This window comes from Anomaloglossus baeobatrachus, chromosome 6 (genome assembly GCF_048569485.1).
Source record: "Anomaloglossus baeobatrachus isolate aAnoBae1 chromosome 6, aAnoBae1.hap1, whole genome shotgun sequence".
Taxonomy (NCBI): Eukaryota; Metazoa; Chordata; class Amphibia; order Anura; family Aromobatidae; genus Anomaloglossus; species Anomaloglossus baeobatrachus.
In genome coordinates, this window is record NC_134358.1 from 486,477,743 (window position 1) to 486,503,489 (window position 25,747).

General features: G+C 42.7%; 1 protein-coding gene across 1 annotated transcript in view; it reads left to right on the forward strand.

The window, feature by feature from the left end:
• The window catches only part of LOC142243445 (ATP-binding cassette sub-family B member 5-like), a 130,410-nt gene extending 105,333 nt beyond the window's left edge, over positions 1–25,077 (forward strand). The window contains exons 17-28 of the mRNA XM_075315384.1: positions 3,079–3,222; positions 3,468–3,572; positions 9,556–9,633; positions 9,728–9,811; positions 10,350–10,553; positions 11,408–11,508; positions 13,637–13,777; positions 16,963–17,119; positions 17,224–17,421; positions 20,170–20,376; positions 23,885–24,031; positions 24,176–25,077. Of these exons, the coding sequence (XP_075171499.1) occupies positions 3,079–3,222; positions 3,468–3,572; positions 9,556–9,633; positions 9,728–9,811; positions 10,350–10,553; positions 11,408–11,508; positions 13,637–13,777; positions 16,963–17,119; positions 17,224–17,421; positions 20,170–20,376; positions 23,885–24,031; positions 24,176–24,373 (1,764 nt within the window). The 3' untranslated portion in view covers positions 24,374–25,077. The remainder of the gene's footprint in view (positions 1–3,078; positions 3,223–3,467; positions 3,573–9,555; positions 9,634–9,727; positions 9,812–10,349; positions 10,554–11,407; positions 11,509–13,636; positions 13,778–16,962; positions 17,120–17,223; positions 17,422–20,169; positions 20,377–23,884; positions 24,032–24,175) is intronic.
• Positions 25,078–25,747: the final 670 nt, after the last annotated feature.

A 25,747-nucleotide genomic window follows, 5' to 3' on the forward strand; every position in this document is an offset into this window, starting at 1 on the left:
GAAAAAGTGGAGAAAAAGTGGAGAAAAAGTGGAGAAAAAGTGGAGAAAAAGTGGAGAAAAAGTGGAGATTAAGAGGAGAAAAAGTGGAGAAAAAGTGGAGAAAAAGTGGAGCATAAGAGGAGAAAAAGTGGAGAAAAAAGTGGAGAAAACGTGGAGAAAACGTGGAGAAAAAGTGGAGAAAAAGTGGAGAAAAAGTGGAGCATAAGAGGAGAAAAAGTGGAGAAAAAGTGGAGGAAAAAGTGGAGAAAAAGTGGAGAAAAAGTGGAGAAAAAGTGGAGAAAAAGTGGAGAAAAAGTGGAGATTAAGAGGAGAAAAAGTGGAGAAAAAGTGGAGAAAAAGTGGAGCATAAGAGGAGAAAAAGTGGAGAAAAAAGTGGAGAAAACGTGGAGAAAACGTGGAGAAAAAGTGGAGAAAAAGTGGAGAAAAAGTGGAGCATAAGAGGAGAAAAAGTGGAGAAAAAAGTGGAGAAAACGTGGAGAAAAAGTGGAGAAAAAGTGGAGAAAAAGTGGAGCATAAGAGGAGAAAAAGTGGAGATTAAGAGGAGAAAAAGTGGAGAAAAAGTGGAGAAAAAGTGGAGAAAAAGTGGAGAAAAAGTGGAGCATAAGAGGAGAAAAAGTGGAGAAAAAAGTGGAGAAAAAGTGGAGAAAAAGTGGAGAAAAAGTGGAGATTAAGAGGAGAAAAAGTGGAGCATAAGAGGAGAAAAAGTGGAGAAAAAAGTGGAGAAAAAGTGGAGAAAGTGGAGAAAAAAATGGAGAAAAAGTGGAACACCCTTTGGTACCTTTCATGTGGCACTAAGGGGTGCTTAGCTTTGTATTTAGCCAAAAAAATGAAAAAAAAATGACATAGGGTTCCCCCTAGTTTTGTAGCCAGCTAGGGTAAAGCAGACGGCTGCAGCCTGCAGACCACAGCTGGCAACCTCACCTTGGCTGGTAATCCAAAACTAAGGGCACCCCACGCTGTTATTTTAAATTAAATAAATAATTAAAAAAAAAAACACGTAGGGGTCCCCCAAAATTGGATCACCAGCCAAGGTAAAGCAGACAGCTGGGGCCTGATATTCTCAGACTAGGGAGGTCCATGGTTATTGGAATCTCCCCAGCCTAAAAATAGCAGGCCGCAGCCGCCCCAGAAGTGGCGCATCCATTAGATGCGCCAATCCTGGTGCTTCGCCCCAGCTCATCCCGCGCCCTGGTGCGGTGGCAAACGGGGTAATATTTGGGGTTAATACCAGATGTGTAATGTCACCTGGCATCAAGCCCTGGGGTTGGTGAGGTCAGGCGTCTATCAGATACCCGACATCACCAACCCAGTCAGTAATAAAAAAAAAATACACGACAAACACATTTTTATTTGAAAAAACACTCCCCAAAACATTCCCTCTTTAACCAATTTATTAGATTGAAAAACAAATCCAGGTCTGGTGTAATCCAAGGGGTTGCCATGACGATGCACACTGTCCCAGTCAATGAAGAGCAGGATGTTCCCCATTGGCTGGGAGAGCAGTGCAGTGACCTGAGCTAACATCAATGGGTCAGCCCAGGTCACTGCAGGGGGGTGACAAGTGCTGCTGTCAGTGAGGTACATTACCTGCGCTGATCTCCAGCACACTGACAGCCCCTGTCACTGAGGTCAATGACCGGCGCCTTCACATCAAGTATCGCGAGAGGTCCGTGACGTCACCGCCAGTGTCAGTCTCGGGTCGGAAGCGATAGGTGATGTGACAAGCGGCGGCCATGGAGGACAGTGACAGCGCTGAGGTCGGGATGGCGGGACTTCATCACCGCAGGTAAGCCGAGCGAGCGAGCGAGCGAGCGGGCGAGCGGGCGAGCGGGCGGGCGGGGGGGGGGGGGGTGGATGTGTGTGTGTGTGTTTGTGTATGTGTATGTATGTGTACATGCCGCGGGCAGGAGGGGGTGGAGCGAGCTGAGCGGGAAAGTGTGGGCTTCCTGCACTTAACTAAGATAAACATCGGGTTACTAACCAAAGGTTAGGCTTGGATACCCGATGTTTATCTTGGTTACCAGCTTGTGGCAGGCTGCCAGCGATGGCTCCTGCACACTGTAGCTGTAAAAAGCCCTGCTTTTTGCTGCTAGAACCGTTCTCGAACATATCTAGAACTATCGAGCTTTTAGCAAAAAGCTCGAGTTCTAGTTCGATCTCGAACAGCCGAAAAATCACTCGAACCTAGAACTGGAGAACCACGAACCACGAACCGCGCTCAACTCTAGACCTCACAGAAAGAAGTCCAATGGGGTCAGGTCAGGTGAGCGTGGAGGCCACTCCGCGCAGCCACCATACCCAATGACTTGTAGGAAGGTCTCCATGAAGTATCGCTTCACGTCTGCAGCCTTGTGAGTTTTACACGTTCTAATCATAGCATTTCTTTATGCAAGGTGTTGATTCATATTGAATTCATGATGGCCTACAACTTTGTAATTCACTTTTTTTCTCTATCTCGTGTCAAGATAAAAATGCTAACTCTGTTGTTTTAAACCAGGTGGCGCTATAGGTGGTTTCATTGCGTAGCGCATTGCTACTTTACTATACCTAGACACCACTTCTATGCCTATAGCTGCTGCCGTTCTCAAGTTAATGGCGGTGGACAGGATATGGGGGGACACACTGTATATACACACACAGTCATGGATCTTATAGAATACACAGGATTGATAGACATGTTAATGAGAAAAAATTGAAAAAAAAAAAAATCTTCAAGATAATTTGGGGTAAATCTTCATCAAGTATGAGCACCCATCATAACCTCAATGATAGCAGCCAAGACATGTAATTTGTGATATTTGTGTGCGGCATTCATACTGGATACTGAATAAATCAAAGTGTTTTGAAAATTTTGCTTCAATTGGGTCCCCATTGATTTTCATAATTCCATAGTGTTTCCTTCTTCATGTTGCAAATTCAATTTGAGGGGTTTATATACTGTATATATTTTGTACTTCTATTTTATCCTATTATAATGTAAGCACTGGCCGCTTTAGCTGCAACTGATATCAAGTGGTATTCTTGGCCAGAGATGACTTTAATCATGAACTTTAATTGTTTGTTACGCCTTTTCCCCAGAAAAAGCTTCCAAAGGTTTCATTTTTCCGGATATTGAGACTGAATAAATCAGAGTGGCCATATATTATGTTTGGAACTCTTGCTGCAGCGATCAATGGAACAGCTCACCCAGCGTTCAGTGTACTATTTGCTAAAGTTATAGCTGTAAGTATATTATAGGCATGTATCCTGGATATTTCAGTTGAGAATGTGGAAATGTGTTCAATCTCACAGGAACTATTGACAACACAAGGTATTTGAGAGAAACCTTATTTGTCAACATAATATCAATGTGGCCAATAAGAAATATGGGTGAACCACCCCTTTAATTGTATAGCCTAGCTAAGAAAGTAGGATTGTAACTATATATTCAGAATCATCATATATCAGTTAACCTTTTTTTTCCATAGATATTTGGGACTGGTGATGCAGATAAGACACAATCCGAAATAAATCTTTACTCTATTATCACTGCTATTATTGGTTTGGTTTCCTTCTTCACATATTTTACACAGGTTCGTTAACTCTTCATTTCTAAAGATATGTGTTGTATTCTGCTGTAGGCATATAGTATACAGTATAGACATTTGCCTCTAAAGGCCCCGTTACACGCAACGACGTATCTAACGATATATCGCCGGGGTCACGAATTCCTTGACGCACATCCGGTGTCGTTAGCGACGTCGTTGTGTGTAACAGCTCCGAACGACTGTTAACGATCAAAAATACTCACATTATCGTTGATCTTTGACACGTCGTTCATTTTCATAAAATCGTTGGTGTGGCAGGACGCTGGTTGTTGGTCGTTCCTGCGGCAGCACACATCGCTCCGTGTGACACCGCAGGAACGAGGAACATCACTGTCCATGCAGCCGCCCACAATGAGGAAGGAAGGAGGTGGGTGGGATGTTACGCCCGCTCATCTCCACCTCTCTGCTTCTATTGGGCGGCCTCTTAGTGACGTCGCTGTGACGCCGAACGAACCACCCCCTTAGAAAGGAGGCGGTTCGCCGGCCAGAATGACGTTGCTAGGCAGGTAAGTACGTGTGACGGCTCCTAACGATGTTGTGCGCCACGGGCAGCGATTTGCCCGTGACGCACAACCGACGGGGGTGGGTGCTTTCACCACCGATATCACTAGCGATATCGCTGCTTGTAACACCCCCTTAAGGCACACTGCATTATCATTGAAAAACAGCAGCATGCACTTATTGTTCCTAAAGGCATCACTTGTTTTGTCTGAGAAGAAACTAGTGATGTGTAGAGGCAGCATCTGAAATCAAGTTCCTATGGGCCTGTAATAGGCGTAAGGATTCTGTCTGTCAACATATGATTAACAACCTCATGTCCTAATAATTAACTACTGGCACTCCAAATGACATACTTTATACACATTTATTGGGCATCCCTAGATGACCAAATTAAAGGAGTGACGCCATTTTCCAATAAAAACAATCTTTATTTAGACATATATTTTAAAATGTTTTAGCATAAGGCTATGTGCCCACGCTACAAGATTTACCGCGGATTTACCGCGGATTTTGCCGCGGATTTACTGCGGATTTGCCGAAAATCTGCAGCAGCAGCACTTCCAAGCCATTTCAATGGCATTTTGGAAATGCTGTGCCCATGCTGCGGATTTTTCCGCGGCGGATTTGCCGCGGATTTTGATCCGGAAAAATCTGCAGCATGTCAATTGTTTGGTGCAGATTTGGTGCGGATTTTTGGCTTTGAATGGGGAAAAAAAAAAAATCCGCATCAAAATCTGCGGCAAATCCGCGGCAAATCCGCACCCGCGGTCGTGGAAAGTCGTGGATTTTCAGGCAAAAAAATCCGCAGGGACATTCTAGCGTGGGCACATAGCCTAAAGGTACCGTATAAAAGAGAGACACAGGCAGGGAAAATAATTAAATCCCTATAATGGTAACTGGGATATTCACACCCAACCAGGTGAGTATCTGTATTGTTACAGCCAAATATCATATATTAAATGGACCAAATATAGACTTAGTGATCCCAGCTGCATTATTATCACTGATGCAACAGATTCTTCAATGCAAATTTCCCCCATACATGATTTTTTGCAAAAGTATCATATATTAAATGGACCAAGTGCAGACTCTGCAGTTCCACCTGCGTTTTTCATCAGTAATGCACAAATTCTTCAATGCAGGGTTCCCCCATAAATAATCTGTACTCATGAGAATAAATAAATAAATAAAAGAGTATACAGGGTCCTCAAAGCAGAAGAAGTACTTACAAAAAATGCAGTGTAGATTACCAATGAACACACATAGTAGTATCCACAGAGCCCACATACGTCCATAAACACATGGGATCCATTACAATTCAAAAATGCAGTATACGTTTGCAAATGGACACTCGCAGTAATGACCACAAAGTCCACATAGGTCCATAATCAAATACAAACTACTATAAATAGGCTAACATCAGGCATATTGGTATCGCAAAATTACATCACCTGGATAGGAGGTATCCTGCCGTGACCCTCACACTCCGACACGTGTTTCGCAAATGGCTTTCTCGAGGAGCGTGTCAGAGGTGAGGGGCGGGCTGGTTAAAAGCACCAAGTGACCAATGAAAGATACAGAACTCTGATTGCATTCACGCGTCAGAGCAGGAAGCAGACTAATCCCATTAACGGCGCATGACTGCAGTTGCCACGGACGCTCGTAAATAGACCTCCCACAAGTCGCGATCATGTGACTGTGATGTCATGACCCACATGATAGTGAGTCATGGCAACCACGTAACGCTATCTGACGCGATGTGGGACGGCCGGCCGGCGGCACAGCAGTCATGCGCACTGGGTAATCTGCAATACTTAGAGAAAACAGGACATAGGTCAACATAGTGGGTTGGTGCCCACACAGAAATCGCATGTGTATTCACCCTAAAGATATACACTGTGTGCAGAATTATTAGGCAAATGAGTATTTTGATCACATGATACTTTTTATACATGTTGTCCTACTCCAAGCTGTATAGGCTTGAGAGCCAACTACCAATTAAGTAAATCAAGTGATGTGTATCTCTATAATGAGGAGGGGTGTGGTGTAATGACCTTAACACCCTATATAAGGTGTGCTTAGTTATTAGGCAACTTCCTTTCTTTTGGCAAGATTGTTCAGAAGAGAGATTTGACGGGCTCTGAAAAGTCCAAAATTGTGAGATGTCTTGCAGAGGGATGCAGCAGTCTTGAAATTGCCAAACTTTTGAAGTGTGATCACCAAACAATCAAGCGTTTCATGGCAAATAGCCAACAGGGTCGCAATAAGCGTGTTGGGCAAAAAAGGCGCAAAATAGCTGCCCATGAATTGAGGAAAATCAAGCGTGAAGCTTCCAAGATGCCATTTGCCACCAGTTTGGCCATGTTTCAGAGCTGCAACGCAAGGTGTGCCATACTCAGGGACATGGCCGAGGTAAGGAAGGCTGAAAAACGACCACCTTTGAACAAGAAACTTAAGATAAAATGTCAAGACTGGGCCAAGAAATATCTTTAGACTGATTTTTCAAAGGTTTTATGGACTGATGAAATGAGAGTAACTCTTGATGGGCCAGATGGATGGGCCACAGGCTGGATCAGTAAAGGGCAGAGAGCTCCACTCCGACTCAGACACCAGCAAGGTGGAGGTGGGGTACTGATATGGGCTGGTATCATCAAAGATGAACTTGTGGGACCTTTTCAGGTTGAGGATGGAGTGAAGCTCAACTCCCAGACCTACTGCCAGTTTCTGAAAGACAAGTTCTTCAAGCAGTGGTACAGGAAGAAGTTGGTATCGTTCAAGAAAAATATGATTTTAATGCAGGACAATGCTCCATCACAAATATCCAAAATACTGACCCACACATCCAACAAATGTGAACAGGTGCTAGCCGAAAAAACATAGTAACTATAAAATGCATACAGCTGCACACTGAAAAGACAAAAATGTACAAGGGAAAATATGGCACTTTACTGCAAAAGAGATCTCCTTACTAGCATCCAGTCAGACTGGCTTGCAAAGTCTCCATAAGGAGAATAGTGTTCCCTCGTGGTCCCACAAAGCTTCTCATAGCCAGATCAGACACCCCATACTTTGCACTGATGAGGGGCAAGCACCCCGAAACACCGTGTCTGCAAATTGGGATTCTGATCTGGCATGTATATCCTAAGTTATATGTAAAGGATTGTTAAAAATCCACATTTAACTTTTAGGATCGCTACTTCCAATAGGTGGCGCTGCGCTAGAGCTTGTCTCCTGTCCTGGAGAGAAAATTTGAATATTTTGCAGAGGGGCATGGCAGCTATAAGTCCCCTTACTAGCATCCAGTCAGACTGGCTTGCAAAGTCTCCATAAGGAGAATAGTGTTCCCCCGTGGACCCACAAAGCCTCTCATAGCCAGATCAGACACCCCATACTTTGCACTGACGAGGGGCAAGCACCCCGAAACACCTTGTCTGCAAATTGGGATTCTGATCTGGCATATATATCCTAAGTTATATGTAAAGGATTGTTAAAAATCCACATTTAACTTTTAGGATCGCTACTTCCAATAGGTGGCGCTGTGCTAGAGTTTGTCTCCTGTCCTGGAGAGAAAATTTGAATATTTTCCCTTGTACATTTTTGGCTTTTCAGTGTGCAGCTGTATTCATTTTATAATGCTCCATCACATGCACCCAATTACTCCACAGCATGGCTGGCCAGTAAAGGTCTAAAAGATGAAAAATAATGACATAGCCCCCCTTGTTCACCTGATCTGAACCCCATGGAGAGCCTGTGGTCCCTCATAAAATGTGAGATCTATAGGGAGGGAGAACAGTACACCTCTCGGAACAGTGTCTGGGAGGCTGGGGTGGCTGCTACATGCAATGTAAACAGATCAAGCAACTGACAGAATCTATGGATGGTAGGCTGTTGAGTGTCATCATAAAGAAAGGTGGCTATATTGGTCACTAGTTTTTTGGAGTTTTGTTTTTGCATGTCAGAAATGTTTATTTCTAAATTTGTGCAGTTATATTGGTTTACCTGGTGAAATGAAACAAGTGAGATGGAAATATATTTGTTTTTTCTTAAGTTGCCTAATAAGTTGCCTAATAATTCTGCACAGTAATAGTTACCTGCAAAAACAGATATCCTCCTAAGATATTGTATGTATAAATATGTTAAGCAAGCATTGTTGACCTTAGGGAGATCAACATATCCACTGCGGAGACACCATCACGTGTTTCTCAACGCAGTGATTCTAGAGCATTGCCCCCTGGGAAGTATGCAAATAAGAAAGCCGCGGAGACACCATCACGTGTTTCTCAACGCTGCCAGGAAACTAGCCAGGTCTTTCACCGGGAAGGAACAACCACGGGAAGGGCAGTCTCCAGTCAAGGAGACCACCTATACCAAACATGGTATCCATCCACAGACAGCCGTTTCGGGGTATTAGCCCCTCATCAGTGTGGAGTAGGAATCTGGCTAGTGGGGGCAATGCCTAGTAAGTCTTTTACTAGGCATTGCCCCCACTAGCCAGATTCCTACTCCACACTGATGAGGGGCAAATACCCCGAAACGGCTGTCTGTGGATGGATACCATGTTTGGTATAGGTGGTCTCCTTGACTGGAGACTGCCCTTCCCGTGGTTGTTCCTTCCCGGTGAAAGACCTGGCTAGTTTCCTGGCAGCGTTGAGAAACATGTGATGGTGTCTCCGCGGCTTTCTTATTTGTATAAATATGTTAGGCTCACCTTTTAAGCAACTATGGCCGATTTTGATGATCAGTGCACAGTCAGCGGGCCGGTTCCCAGAAGCTTGAACAACAGAAGGGGTTTAATTCAGCCCTTTGAACTTAATTTCCAGTCCCAAAATTATTTTTTCTGGAGTCTTGATAAAATTTAAATAATTTATTAGTGTGTATAAAAAAATACCAAAATTAAAAATATATTGCGTCTTATGCGTTTCAAGCTCTATCCGAGCTCTTACTCATAGCTATGTACTGTGTATATATATATATATATATATATCTATATATATATATATATATATATATATATCCAGTGAATGTGCCATCAGTCATTTTTCTCTCACCGTTGATGAGTCTTGGCCGTTTTACATGACCATACGCTGCATGCTGAGTTTTTTTTCCACAGGCCGAAACAAGCTATGGAAAAAATACCAGGTCAACACTGACTCATTGTTGAACATTAGTCCGTGTACAATCTGATGTTTCTTCGGATTGCACTCGGCGTATTTATACGCAGATGTGAGTGATCCCTAAGACAAATTAAGAAATGTTGTCATAAACCTATGCCTGCTCATAGCAGAAATATATTGAATTTATGACTTTAGAATAGACCGATATGTGACATATTTATCATGAGCCGTGCACTTTTTAATGCATTTAGCCTTGTAATGTTTTTGGATATTTACCATTTGAATACATTGTTATTGTTTTATACAATGTATATAGTCTATGTGACAGAATATGCTCTGTGTTTTTTGGTTAGGGCTTCATGTTTGGAAGATCAGGGGAGGTCCTCACCATGCGGCTGCGACAAATGGCATTTAAGTCTATGCTGCGCCAGGTTAGTTTGGGATTGAATATCCTTAAATATTGTGAATCTAATGTATTGATCTATGGTTCTTACAGATATTTTGTCTGTTTTTTCTTGTCTTAAGGAAATGTCGTGGTTTGATGACAAGAAAAACAGTACTGGAGCTTTAACGACTAGACTTGCCACAGATGCTTCTCAGATACAAGCTGTAAGTGCACATACTCACATACTATTTAATCAATTTTATATGCTTTGGTATAGAAGATGGACTTTTATGAAAAAAAAAAAAAATTTGTTTGGGGAATTGGCATGAAATGATCCATATCCCAATAATCAAACTTAGAAAAGGCACCAAGTGCTACAACTTCTAAACTTATAGACTTTTTATCCATTTGTAAAGCTTCTGGTTCTCAATGTAGCCTCCTTGGGTCCATCGCTGCCTCTCCGCCACTGCTCTGATCTTTGTTTATTGGCTGCAGCAGCAATATCATATCTATAGTGCAAATCACCGCTACAGACAATCACTGAGCTCAGCGGCTACTGCCCTCTACATTGTGACCCACCATATTATATGTAGTGAAGACATTTCTATTATAGTAGGTTTATTTGAAAGTGAAAATAATTCAGTAGTTGTTTTTTATGTGTTCCAGACTTGGTAATAACATAAATAATATAACTATTAGAACTATTGCTAAACAACCCATATAGGATTAAAGTTTAATGCAGGATTTTTCTTTGTCAATCAGGCAACTGGCTCCAGACTTGGGCTGATCGCTGAAAACTTTGCCACAATGGGAGTGGGCATCATAATTTCTTTCATTTATGGATGGGAAATGACTTTGCTTGTTTTAGTCCTGACTCCGGTTCTCGTGATCACTGGGTTTCTGGAGACCAGAGCACTTGTTGGCTTCGCAAATCGAGATAAAAAACAACTTCAATATGCTGGCAAGGTAAAGGCTCATGGTTTCAATAAATTTTGAATGTATAAAATAGAAATACTTATGTATATTAGAAAAAAAAAATCTCATATCTAATATATATTTATAGCTCTTTCTTTTGCACCACTTGGGAATGGTATTTTAGTGTTGCAGACCCTTCACATGATCCTCCTGCACAACAGTCCTTCCAGGCACCTACTGTGAACTAGAAAATAATTAGTGGGTCACACTGTGGTTCCCTATATGGAGAGATGCTATAGCAGCTGCTTGAAGGGGTTGCAATGGTTGCAGTCCCCATTTTCTTTAGTCCTGGGTGATTCAGTAGTTTGGACCACCCATCAGAGAGTGGTGGCATATCTCAGTTATCCAACAAAGTAAGGAGAATTCAGCTATTCAGGCGAGAAAGACTTCAGGTTTATTTCAACATAGCAGATAGCATGGCCAGTGCTACGCGTTTCAGGTGAAAAGAATCATCCTTAATTATAATTAAAGGTGATTCTTTTCACCTGAAACGCATAGCGCTGGTCATGTTATCTGTTTTGCCTGCATGTTGAAATAAACCTAAAGTCTTTCTCGCCTGAAGAGCTGGATTCTCCTTAGTTTGTTGGATTATTTTGGGTCGTGGCTGTGCCTGTCCGTGCTCCGGGAGGGACGCTAAAAGGAGTGGGTTCATACATGGTGATCTGAATATCATATATATGAATATCCCAGTTATATTTGATTGCTCAGAGTACTAAATCATGGATCAACATTTTATATGGCATAATTATCAGTTTGTTAGATTTAAGGGAGATCCTTATTTCACAAATGTGCATATATTGGAATGCAGTATATAAATATTGTATGGTTTTTGTTAACATTAATAGATTGCGACCGAAGCAGTGGATAATATCCGAACAGTGGTGTCACTGACCAGAGAGACGACATTTGAAGAAATGTATAGTGACAGCTTACAGAAGCCATACAGGTCAGAAGCCATTCACATTTATCTACAATATTACAGAAACAGTTGTCTGGTCCTTAGTGCTCTTTTGTGTGAACAACCTCTTTTTGTTAGAGAGGTGCCCTGATGATAAGCTGATTATAAAAATGTCCTGAAATTGGAACCAGGCAGGAAATAAAATATTACAGACTGTCCACTGAAATGTCTGGCTTGATATTGTGCTGCATAGTGTAGGTCCTCAATCATGATATCTTATCTCTATAGTAGCCCTCTGGGACCAGGATACACTTTTAGATCAGTGAAGTTACACGCACATTAAAATAGAGTTTTACACCCCTTTTTGAAAACAGTCCAGACAACTCTCAGTAGAAAAGTTTCCATGTAACATAATCTTTAAAAGCCTTCTGCCGGTGCTTCCCTCTGTGAGTCCTTTCTACTTGCACTGTGATGTGTGAGTCCCTGCAGCTTGAAGCTATGCTGGGACCTGAATCCTTTTATTGGCTCCGTTCCTGCCCCGTATTGCAGGCAGCGCGAGACCTTTACTGGTGCCGTTCTTTTGTCATGGCTCCTGGCTCTAGTATGCGGCTGTGTCCCGGGCACTTTGTTTGGGCCAGAAGACTTGAAATCTTCTGCCCGGTGGATTCTGCTGGTGGGACTTGCAGTACCCACGCAGCCTAGGACTCCGCACCCTGTTCTCTGCGCTCGGTCCTGAGTGAGCTATGGCGCAGCTCTCTCCTCAGTGACCGTCTTCTCTTCATTCCTCACTTGTTCCCCATCACTCACTCTGTGTGTGTGTGTGTGTGTGTGTGTGTGTGTCGCCTTACTCCCCATTGTCTAGCTCCAACTGAACTAGTGGGCAGAAGGTTCCATACCCTGTGGTGGCCGTCCCAGCACCCTACCCTAGCCCAGTCCCAGTGGGAGGGCGACTAACTGTGTGTTGTGTGGATTGTGGTGTTTAGCGGCAATGACATCCTCCATACCCGGGATGAAAACTGTACCTCAACCGAGGTGCAGTACCCTGTGGTGACTGAAGCCTCGGGGGTACCACAAATTATTAAAAGATCTGGGAATGTTTAGCTTGCAAAAAAAGGCTAAGAGGAGACTTAATAGCTGTCTACAAATATCACGTAGGGATGTCACATTGTAGAGGGATCATCCTTATTCTCATTTGCACATAGAAACTGGAGAAGCAATGGGATGAAACTGAAAGGGAAAATATATAGATGAGATATTAGGAAAAATGTTTGGACAGTGAGGGTGATTAATAAGTGGAACAGGCTTCCACAAGAAGTGGCGAGTTCTCCTTCAATGGAAGTTTTCAAAAGGAGACTGGACAGACATATGTCTGAGATGTTTTAGTTAATCTTGTATTGAGCAGGGGATTGGATACGATGACCCTGGAGGTCCTTTCCAACTTTAACATTCTATAATTGAAATGTTGAGATTTGGAAGGCATAAGTAACACTTATTTTCTCTGTTTTCGTCTGCCCAATTTTTTAGAAAGGGTGGAATACCATTTAGCTGTTTCAAGACTTGAGTGGACCGTTTTGGTAGGATTAGATTTGGCACACAATCTTTTGTGTATTGGGGATTTTCACTTATACCCATGAGGCAATAATCAGCCAAATGTTTGTAAGAACATTCATTCCCAATCACTGTTCTGTGTTAACATCTCACAGTTTAGTTGTCACAGAAGCAAATCCTTATCCTTTAGTTGATGACATCATCATTGCTGGCAGGGTATTTCCCTGTGTAAGCAGAGAATTTGCTGCCAACAATATGCAAACCATGTGGGGACAATAATTGTATTAATGATCCTTAATTTCCATACAGTTTGCATCGGCCTATGTAAAAGAGCATTTTATCCGGCAATAACCGACACACATACCTTCGATCAATAATAAAATTCTGCCCATCTAAATAAGATCTTTACTCCTGATAATAGATTTTAGAGGAAAAAAAGGATAATGGAATCTTGTGTGGACAGGAAAAACAGCTGCCAATGTGACATTTAGCTGATAATGTGTAATGTAGATAACCAACATTGCCACACATACCAAGCTACACATAAATTATATCTATTTGTGTTTATATCTTGTCATCTGAAATTCTACCAGTTCTATTTTAATATCGCTTTTCCTATTCATTCTAGGAACTCTCAGAAGAAGGCGCAGACATACGGCATCTGTTTTGCATTTAGCCAGTCATTCATACATTTCACTTATGCAGCAAGCTACCGTTTTGGGGCTTATATGATTGAAACTGGAAGGATGAATACAGAAGAAGTATTTCTGTAAGTATTACTATTTTATGAGGAATATAAAAGATAAAAATTAGGACAAGTGGCCGCCTGAATCTAAGGTGTGTCTTATACAACTTAGGCGGGCTTTGCACACATGTCGGTGGGGTCAAATTGAAAGTGACGCACATCCGGCATCGCATGCGACATCGTACTGTGTAAAGCCTAGATGATACGATTAACGAGCGCAAAATCGTCGTAATCGTATCATAGGTGCAGCATCGGCGTAATCCATAATTACGCTGACGCGACGGTCCGATGTTGTTCCTCGTTCCTGCGGCAGCACACATCGCTGTGTGTGAAGCCGCAGGAGCGAGGAACATCTCCTACCAGCGTCACTGCGGCTTCCGTAGGATATGCAGAAGGAAGGAGGTGGGCGGGATGTTTACATCCTGCTCATCTCCGCCCCTCCGCCGCTATTGGCCGCCTGCCGTGTGACATTGCTATGACGCCGCACGACCCGCCCCCTTAGGAAGGAAGCGGTTCGCCGGCCATATATATATATATATAGTAGACATATATAAATTATAGGGAATCAGCTCTGGTAGGAAATGGCAGGGTCGTAGTAAAAAGGCATAAACAGCAAGCTTAGTTCGCAGGCAATGTAGGGATAATTACAGTTAGGTCCAGAAATATTTGGACAGTGACACAATTTTCGCGATTTGGGCTCTGCATGCCACCACATTGAATTTGAAATGAAACCTCTACAACAGAATTCAAGTGCAGATTGTAACGTTTAATTTGAAGGTTTGAACAAAATTATCTGATAGAAATTGTAGGAATTGTACACATTTGTTTACAAACACTCCACATTTTAGGAGGTCAAAAGTAATTGGACAAATAAACCAAACTCAAACAAAATATTTTTATTTTCAATATTTTGTTGCGAATCCTTTGGAGGCAATCACTGCCTTAAGTCTGGAACCCATGGACATCACCCAACGCTGGGAATCCTCTTTCTTAATGCTTTGCCAGGCCTTTACTGCCGCAGCCTTCAGGTCTTGCTTGTTTGTGGGTCTTTCCGTCTTAAGTCTGGATTTGAGCAAGTGAAATGCATGCTCAATTGGGTTAAGATCTGGTTATTGACTTGGCCATTGCAGAATGTTTCACTTTTTTGCACTCAAACTCCTGGGTAGCTTTGGCTGTATGCTTGGGGTCATTGACCATCTGTACTATGAAGCGCCGTCCGATCAACTTTGCGGCATTTGGCTGAATCTGGGCTGAAAGTATATCCCGGTACACTTCAGAATTCATCCGGCTACTCTTGTCTGCTGTTATGTCATCAATAAACACAAGTGACCCAGTGCCATTGAAAGCCATGCATGCCCATGCCATCACGTTGCCTCCACCATGTTTTACAGAGGATGTGGTGTGCCTTGGATCATGTGCCATTCCCTTTCTTCTCCAAACTTTTTTCTTCCCATCATTCTGGTACAGGTTGATCTTTGTCTCATCTGTCCATAGAATACTTTTCCAGAACTGAGCTGGCTTCATGAGGTGTTTTTCAGCAAATTTAACTCTGGCCTGTCTATTTTTGGAATTGATAAATGGTTTGCATCTAGATGTGAACCCTTTGTATTTACTTTCATGGAGTCTTCTCTTTACTGTTGACTTAGAGACAGACACACCTACTTCACTGAGAGTGTTCTGGACTTCAGTTGATGTTGTGAACGGGTTCTTCTCAACCAAAGAAAGTATGCGGCGATCATCCACCACTGTTATCATCCGTGGACGCCCAGGCCTTTTTGAGTTCCCAAGCTCACCAGTCAATTCCTTTTTTCTCAGAATGTACCTGACTGTTGATTTTGCTACTCCAAGCATGTCTGCTATCTCTCTGATGGATTTTTTCTTTTTTTTCAGCCTCAGGATGATCTGCTTCACCTCAATTGAGAGTTCCTTAGACCGCATGTTGTCTGGTCACAGCAACAGCTTCCAAATGCAAAACCACACACCTGTAATCAACCCCAGACCTTTTAACTACTTCATTGATTACAGGCGAGGGAGACACCTTCAGAGTTAATTGCAGCCCTTAGAGTCCCTTGTCCAATTACTTTTGGTCCCTTGAAAAAGAGGAGGCTATGCATTACAGAGCTATGATTCCTAAACCCTTTCTCCGATTTGGATGTGAAAACTCTCATATTGCAGCTGGGAGTGTGCACTTTCAGCCCATATTATATATATAATTGTATTTCTGAACATGTTTTTGTAAACAGCTAAAATAACAAAACTTGTGTCACTGTCCAAATATTTCTGGACCTAACCGTATATTGTCAACTAAACCTCTAAACTAAAGACTACTTGTTAAAATATAACTTTATATCTTTTATTAATTAATATTTATAAATTTCAAATGCAGTGAACAAACATTTAAAACCACTTGGAGCAGCAATAGGTGGTCCAGTCTATTTAATTCTCATAGTAAACCATATCATATCAAGCCCAATAATAGGTAGTAAGTTAGTAATGGCTAAAGATCGGCCGATTATTTAGCTCTCAATATTCATAATGGTCATGATATAAGCCATTGACCCTCCAAATTATTAAAAATACACAACAGTTGGCATCCTCCACATGTTTCACAACACTGGCGTCATCAAGGGGAACTAGGCACCTGTTAAACAGCATAGCAAAGGTCCTGCATGTGCAAGTCCATTCAGGTATGTTATTACCACAAAACCTGCTTCAGCTTTCCAGCCCAACCACCCACTCTCCTGAGGAGTTAGGGCTATATATTTATGCCGTGCTTATATTGCAGCTGTGCAAGATGGGCATTGTTCCAACAACCCGGACTAGCAGAGAAGGTCTAGGCCATGCTTGACCCCCCACTCTGCTGCTCACCAGTGCACAAAAGGCTCTTGATAGGAGGAATGAATATATATATATATATATATATATATATATATATAATGTGTTTCTTGTTCTAAAAATGTCATTTTGCTTGTATGTTCATACTGCCACAAAAAAAGGCAGCAGTCTACATCTCTGTCCACGTTTGATGAGAAGTACACTTTTGGAAATTGCACTGTAGAGAAATACAGTGTGAACAGGGCCTTATTATTATAGAATAACGTAAACCTAAATATATTATAATAGTAAAAGTAAAAAATATAATCCATTTGGACTGTATGGACACACAATAAAAAATGTCTTCTGATGAAAATAATGGATATATTTTTCAGAGTGTTTTCCTGCCTGACTTATGGAGCTATTACTGTAGGACAAACCTTGTCCTTTGCTCCCGATTATGCAAAAGCCATATCTGCAGCCTCCCATTTGTTTCATCTATTCCACACTGAGCCATCCATTGACAGCTACAGCGCAGAAGGACAGAAACCGGTAAGTGAATGATATAGAGCGTAGCACAGCCATTATGTTTAGTAACATTTTCCTGGATTACTAAAGCTTAAAATATTGTTTTCATTTATTTTCTCTGCAAATAGGAAAAATATGAAGGCAATTTAGAAATATCAAAAGTTTCCTTCAACTATCCATCTCGTCCGGATGTGCCTGTGCTGCAAGCGCTGTCTGTGGCAATATCCAGAGGACAAACCGTGGCATTTGTGGGCAGCAGTGGATGCGGAAAAAGCACCTCTATCCAGCTCCTCCAGAGGTTTTATGATCCATCCCAAGGAGCAGTGGTAAGATCTCACTTATTAACTTTGTTACACAGCCTTTGTGAATACATTTACATATACAGCGGTGTGAAAAAGTGTTTGCCCCCTTGCTAATTTCTTATTATTTAGCATGTTTGTCACACTTAAATGTTTCAGATCACTAAACTAATTTAAATATTTGACAAAGATAACAAAAGTAAACACAAAAGCAGGTTATTATGAAAGTCTCCACTATTAAGGGAAAAAGAAATTCAAACCTACAGGGCCCTGTGTGAAAAATTCATTGCCCCTAAATTCAATTACTGGTTGGTCCACCCTTAGGAGCAACAACTGCAATCAAGTGTTTATGATAACTGGCAATGAGTCTTTTACAATGCTCTTGAGAAATTGTGGCCCACTCATCTTTGCAGAATTGCTGTAATGAACTGCCTTTTTAAGGTCATGCCACAGCATTTTAACGGATTAAGGTCAGGACTTTGACTAGGCCACTCAAGTCTTGATTTTGTTTTTCTTAAACCATTCAGAGGGGGACTTTCTGGTGTGTTGTGGATCATTGTCATGCTGCATACCCCATGTGCGATTGAGTCGAAGGTCACGAACAGATGGACAGACATTCTCTTTTAGGATTTTTTGGTAGATAGAAGAATTAATGGTTCCATTTACCACAGCAAGTCTTCCAGGTCCTGAAGCAGCAAAACAGACCCAGACCATCACCCCCTACAACCACCATATTTTACTGTTGGTATGATGTTCTTTTTCTGAAATGCTGTGTTACTTCTACACAAGATGTATGGGACATACACCTTCCAAAAACATAAAATATTTGTATGGTCAGTCCACAAAGTAGTATTCAAAAAGTCTTCAGAAGAGCCTTCATTTTTGTTTTTTGCTCAGCAGTGGGTTTTCTTCTTGGAACTCTGCCACAAAGGCCATTTTTGCCCAGTCTGTCTCTTATGGTGGAGTCATAAACACTGACTTTAACTGAGGCAAGTGAGGCCTACATTTCTTTGGATGTTGTTGTGGGGTTTTTTCTGACCTCTTTGGTGACTCATCACTGCTCTCTTGGGGTAATTTTTGTCAGCCGGCCACTTCTGGGAAGGTTCACCACTGTTCCATGTTTTTGCCATTTGTGGATAATGGCTCTCATTGTGGTTCCCTGGAGTCCCAAAGCTTTAGAAATGGCTTTATAACCCTTTCCAGACTGATTGATCTCAATTATTTTGTTTCTCATTTGTTCCTGAATTTCTTTGGATCACGGCATGATGTCTAGCTTTTGTGGGTTGTTTGGCCTACTTCACTTTGTCAGGCAAGTCCTATTTAAGTGCTTTCTTGATTGAGAGCAGGTGTTTGCAGTAATCAGGCCTGGGTGTGGCTAGGAAAATTGAACAGCTTCCAAAAGATGTCATAAACCACAGTTAATTTATGTTTTAAGAGTGAGGGGAGGAATCACTTTTTTACACAGGGACCTGTAGGTTTGGATTTATTTTTCCCTTAATCATAAAGACCTTCATTTATAAACTTCATTTTGCGTTTACTTATGTTATCTTTGTGTAATATTTAAATTTTGTTTGGTGATCTGAAACATTTAAGTTTGGCAAACATGCAAAAGAATAAGAAATCAGGAAAAGGGTAAACACTTTTTCACACCTCTGTACATATTGAGTTAAAAATCCAAAGTGTCATCATAAATGTAGAGAGTAGTACAATAAGACAGAATGTGTGTTCTCCACTGTTAATCCTATCTCTTTTGGCCCTGCACTGGGATTGCAGTTTCTGTTAGGGGCACTTTGCACGTTGCGACATCGCAGGTGCGATGTTGGTGTGGTCATGTCGAAAGTGACGCACTTCCGTGCGTCGCTCCCGACATCGTAGTGTGTAAATCCTAGATAATACGATTAACGGGCGCAAAAGCAAGGTAATCGTATCATTGGTGCAGGGTCGGGGAAAGCCATAATTAAGCTGCAGCGACAGGTATGATGTTGTTCCTCGCTCCTGCGGCAGCACACATCACTGTGTGTGAAGCCGCAGGAGCGAGGAACATCTCCTTACCTGCCTCCAGCAGCTCACGCCGACTATGCGGAAGGAAGGAAATGGGCGAGATGTTTACGTCCCGCTCAGCTCCACCCCTCCGCTTCTATTGGTCGCCTGCCGTGTGACGTCACTGTGATGCCGCACGACCCGCCCCCTTAATAAGGAGGCGGATCGCCGGCCAGAGCGACGTCGCAGGGGAGGTGAGTGCGTGTGAAGCTGCCGTAGCGATAATGTTCGCTACGGCAGCTATCACTAGATATCGCACCTGCGACGGGGGCGGGGACTATCGCTGCAGCGTCGGTAACATATTGTTACCGATGTCGCAGCGTGCAAAGTACCTCTTAATCTCTGAAGGAACATTTTCAGCAAAAGTGACTTAAATGGATGAGCATTTATGGTTTTCTATTACTTGTACATCTTTATCACTATAATAAAATGCTCTGCAACTTTCTAGTATACTTTATTTAATTTGAGGGACAGGCAGGAAAAAGATGCGCCAAATTCATTAAGATGTGCTCGCCACTCAAAGAATTTGCCATATTTTATTAGTGGCATGCACCTCATATGACCGCCTGCTGCATCTGGTAAACTAGGGGAATCCTAACAGTGTGCACAGTCTCACATTGTCACAGCGTGACTGCAGAAATGTACCTTGAAGTCAGAAGCTGTAATTAAAAAATGGCATTCACATATTGGTATTAACTTTCTTTTCAAAATTTTACATTTACTTTCTGTTTTCAGCTTTTTGACAAACAAGCAGCCAAGGGCTTGAATGTACAATGGCTACGAAATCAGATTGGAATCGTATCCCAAGAGCCAGTGCTGTTTGACCGCAGTATTGCTGAAAATATCGCCTATGGGGACAACTCCCGGGAAGTTCCAATGGGGGAGATAGAACAAGCAGCAAAAGCTGCCAATATCCACTCCTTCATAGAAGAGCTGCCAGAGGTAAATACTATGTGATTAGGATTGGAGTATAAAATATATAACATTTTTGCATCCTTATTCCAATATATATATTTTTGCATCCCGAGTCCATGTACAATTTCTTCCATGTGACGAGGTAAAGGGACAAAACCTCCAGCACCATAAAAAATAGTGGGTTATGAATAATAATGAATGGTCCCTAGTCTTACCACCTTCAGACTATAACTCCTGCTAGAATGATATCTGGAGGGACATTTTAATTCAATGCAGCTTTTTTAATGTTATTAATATACACATGTAATAACTTACAAGGCTCATATAATAGGACCATATTATATATCAGTGTCTGGATATAGCATGTAGGTTACAGGTTGAATTTGATAGACTTGTTTCTTCTTTCAACCTTAATACTAACATGTAGATTTGAAGGAAGTAAAAAATCCCCATGAGGCCCGCAACACACATCCGTTTTTTCGGTACGTGTGCGGTACGTTTTTGCACGTACCGGAGACACGGAGACACGGAGACCCATGTTATTCTATGGTAGATGGCAAACACACGTAAAATCACACGGAGCGTGTGTCCGTGTCGTAAGCCCGTGTGTGCGCTTTTCTACACGGACGACATGTCCGTTTTTGGCCGGCAGCACGCAGGCACGGACCCGCTTTAGTCTATGGGTCCGTGCCTGCACGGACCGCACACGGAGTATGTCCGTGTTCAGCACGTTTCATCCGATCTTTTTTTTTTTAAATTAAAGTCAGTATACTTAGTTTTTTTTCTGCTGTTCTCAGTCATACTTACATTGGTGCTCGTTTTTTTTCTTCCCCCGGCTCATACTTACCATTCCCCAATCACCAGCGCGGCGAGGAACAGCTGTGCCGAAAATACGCGGCTTCAATTCATTTGAAAATGCCAGCCGCTCATTAATCAATCTCGTATTCCCTGCTTTCCCCTCCCACCGGCGCCTATGATTGGTTGCAGTGAGAAACGCCCCCACGCTGAGTGACAGCTGTCTCACTGCACCCAATCACAGCAGCCGGTGGGCGTGTCTATAGTGTGCAGTGAAATAATTAAATAATTTTAAAAAACGATGTGCGGTCCCCCCCCAATTTTAATACCAGCCAGATAAAGCCATACGGCTGAAGGCTGGTATTCTCAGGATGGGGAGCTCCACGTTATGGGGAGCCCCCCAGCCTAACAATAACAGTCAGCAGCCGTCCAGAATTGCCGCATCTATTAGATGCGACAGTTCTGGGACTGTACCCGGCTCTTCCCGATTTGCCCGATTTGCCCAGGAGCTGCAGAAGAACCCCGACGCTCCTGACAGCTCCACGCAGCAACTGAGGTGAGTAGCGCGATCAGCTGTATCCAGCGTTGGCCGCGAGTAACCTCAGCTGATCACGCTACTCACCTCAGTTGCTGCGAGGAGCTGACAGGAGTGGCGGTGTCTTCTACAGCTCTGGTCACCTTCATGCAGCAGAGCTGGAAGCGACGCTTGACCATCCTGGATTACGCCGGACATGGAGGGCTTTTTCAGGCTTATTAAATTGGTGAACAAGGGAATTTGTTAGTGTTTTTTATTTCTAATAAAGGATTTTTCGGGTGTGTGTGTTTATTTACTGTAACTTACAAATTAATCATGGAAGGTATCTCGGGGAGACGCCTGACATGATTAATCTAGGAATTATTGACAGCTATAGGCTGCCAATAACTCCTTATTACCCCGATTGCCAACGCACCAGGGCAAATCGGGAAGAGCCGGGTACAGTCCCAGAACTGTTGCATCTAATGGATGCGGAAATCCTGGACGGCTGCTGACTGATATTGTTAGGCTTGGGGGGCTCCCTATAACGTGGAGCTCCCCATCGTGAGAATACCAGCCTTCAGCCGTATGGCTTTATCTGGCTGGTATTAAAATTGGGGGGGACCGCACGCCGTTTTTTTTAATTATTTAATTATTTATTTCACTGCACACTATAGACACGCCCACTGGCTGTTGTGATTGGGTGCAGTGAGACAGCTGTCACTCAGCATGGGGGCGTTTCTCACTGCAACCAATCATAGGCGCTGGTGGGAGGGGAAAGCAGGGAATACGAGATTGATTAATGAGCGGCCGGCACTTTCAAAACAGTAAAAGCCGCCGGAGCAGTGTGAATGCCGTGCAGCGCCGCGCTGATGATCGGGGATCGGTAAGTATGAGAGAGGGCTGCTCACTACAGTCACTCGGGGGATTAGCGGTCACCGGTGAATCCTTCACGTGTGACCGCTAATCAGTACGCGGCACACAGACAAAGCCGCGGCATGACAATGAAGTCAGGTGAAGTTCACCCGAATTCATTCTCATCGCGCAACTCTGTCTGCTGTCAGCCGACATGTATCACCGACATTGTGCAACACACAAACGGACATTCCACATACACATACACGGGCATTTTACATCACACACACGGACATTACACACGGACATTCCACGTACACATACACGGGCATTTTACACGCACACACGGACATTTTACACGTACACACGGCTCGCATACGCCATCACACGGATGCCATGCGTACCGGAGAAATGCCCAAAAAAAACGGAACACGGACCCGAAAAACGGACCGTGTCACACTTACGTTTTTTATGCGGAAGCGTGTTTTAGGCCTGAGGCAGATTCTATTTGCCAAATATTAGGGGAAAAATCATTTCTCACCAATGCACATATTGTAGATGACTATGTTGCACTGCGCTATTAATTTTGCGTGGCTGAGGTCATGTTGGCAGCTGCTTGATCTGCACAGTAATGAAGCTAACAATACATATATAATCCCAAACATACAAATATATAGACAGCCAAGAAGCGCTTGTGTAGCTTCAACAGCACATCAATAGGTGGGAGCAAGACTACTAATAGGTAGAGACCAAGACAAGTAGGACATTACATATCAGCAGCCAACAAAAAACTGTTATTCAATGGCTCTTAGAGTAGTTTGACTTGTGATGTAGCCATCCTAGTATTTTGACTGTGTGCTTAGTGTAAAAACTATATATGAGTGTACACTCAACTCCCTCCTTAGCACCACCAGGTTTGTAAACAGTCAATTAAGTGGGAGTGCTGCAACCACCTATGGGTGTCTTGTTAGGAATGCAGCCCTGATGATACACATTTCCGATCTTTTCAAACTATCATCAGATTATGTCAAGCATCCTGGTGAGAATTTGTGTTCACACTTTTCTATAAAGACTCATGAATTCAGCAAAGCACTGCTAATGATGGGAGGCACAGGTCTATATTACAGACTAGTAGGCACGTAACACTTTCTTTAGATACCATATCTTCCTCTAGGAACAATCTTACAAATTCCATTTTTTTGTAAGAAAACCTCCGTATGACCCCATGGATAGCTGAAAGTAGAGTTTGGGCCCATATACTCCTATAAAGGATACTTTGAGGGATTGCACAGATCTATAATTCAGTCATGAGTTTCAGCCCTTGTTGAGTGGTTAAAATGTTGTTTCTTATATGTACAATTCATTCTTCAGAAATATAACACATCGGTTGGAGGTAAAGGCACTCAGCTGTCTGGAGGTCAGAAGCAGAGAATTGCTATCGCCCGAGCACTTGTACGTTCTCCAAAAGTCCTGCTACTTGATGAAGCCACCTCAGCCTTGGATAATGAAAGTGAAAAGGTGATGGCAAAAGTTTTTTATCACAACTTTTTGCATGCACTTAATCCGGTTTGAACAGTAAAATCGTTGGGTGAGAGAGAGTGGGGTCATTATTGATTACTTCTTTTAGTTAAACTTTGACCTTATCTTTTTTGTCACAATCAGGTTGTACAACAAGCACTAGATCAAGCGCGGAAAGGAAGAACTTGTATCATTATTGCTCATAGACTGTCCACCGTCCAAAATGCAGATCTCATTATCGTTATGAAGAATGGGAAAGTTATAGAGAAAGGAACTCACCAACAACTTCTTGCTAACCGAGGGGAGTATTATGATCTTGTGAATGCACAGACTATAACTTAAGGTGTAATAACTGGAGGGTAAAGTCTGGAGATAGAATCAGATGCACACTATCGTGGTGCGAAACGTCAACTCCTGAAGTTGTGAATGCGAGAAGGTTGCGCAATACAACGGCATAAAGAAGAGCAAACACCGGTATAAACAGGACGAGCTGCTGAGTCTTACAAATTCCAGTTTTGGTTTAAGGTCTCCATGATGAGTGTTGTGACCCCGCTGAGACTCAACTGTTTAGCATCTTTATTTATTGGAAATGATCAAGAAGTGCGGATATACAACTGCATGAATAAGGCAAACCTCTCTGTCTTAAAAAAATGTTTGATAGAGACAGATAGATAGGTGATAGATAGATAGATTTAGATAAGTATATGCATTTTTTTTAATAAACAGAAATAAAAATTATTTGCTTTGATTTCTTTGATATCTCCTGATCAGTATACATTTTAGCGCTTACAGAGTGCTGCTGTATTCTTTTGTCTGTATATTATGCAGTCACAGCAGCTTGCACCTGTTCACACTTGCTTTATTCTGTTCGGAAGTAGTATACTATTGGAGGTTTTGTCTATTTCCTTGTCTTTCTGAACGTGCCTCCCATCACTCTAGTGTAATTTTAAATTAGTGCTGAATCCTATCTACCGTTTAAATTTGTAGGATTTTAGCCCAAAGAAATTCACATTGTTGCGGCAGGTGAGCTATTTGAATTGGCAAATTCTTAAGGCCGCTTTACACACTGCGATATCGGTACCGATATCGCCAGCCTGCGCACTCGCCCCCATCGGTTGTGCGACACGGCAATGTTGCACAACATCGCCCAGACCCGTCACACATACTTACCTTCCCTGCGACGTCGCTGTGACTGGCGAACCGCCTCCTTTCTAAGGGGGCGGTTCGTTCAGCGTCACAGCGACGTCTGTTACGGGGGGCTGTCTGATAATAACTGAAAGGAGTATCAGACAGTCAGGGTCCACCGTGCAAAGACTTTGCTGCAGACTATGGCAGAGTGCAATACCTCTGTTAACTCACAGAAGGATATAATAAGTAAGTAAAGCAATTCCTCCCTTACTTGGAGGGTGTGTGGAATGATCTCTGTTAATAATCACAGAGACAAAGGCAATGTGTGCGAAATGGCACCTACCTAGGTCCGCTCTTCTAGTGGTGCAAAAGAGACGAACAGCAGCGTAAGCCGCACAAAGCTCCTACCTGCGTTCGCTCCACTAGTGTGCGAGGACACGAACCACTAGATATGGCACCTGCCTAGGTCCGCTCTTCTAGTGGTGCAAAAGAGACGAACAGCAGCGTAAGCCGCACAAAGCTCCTACCTCTGTTCGCTCCCCTAGTGTGCGAGGATACGAACAACTGCCAGACGCAGTATAAGGAACG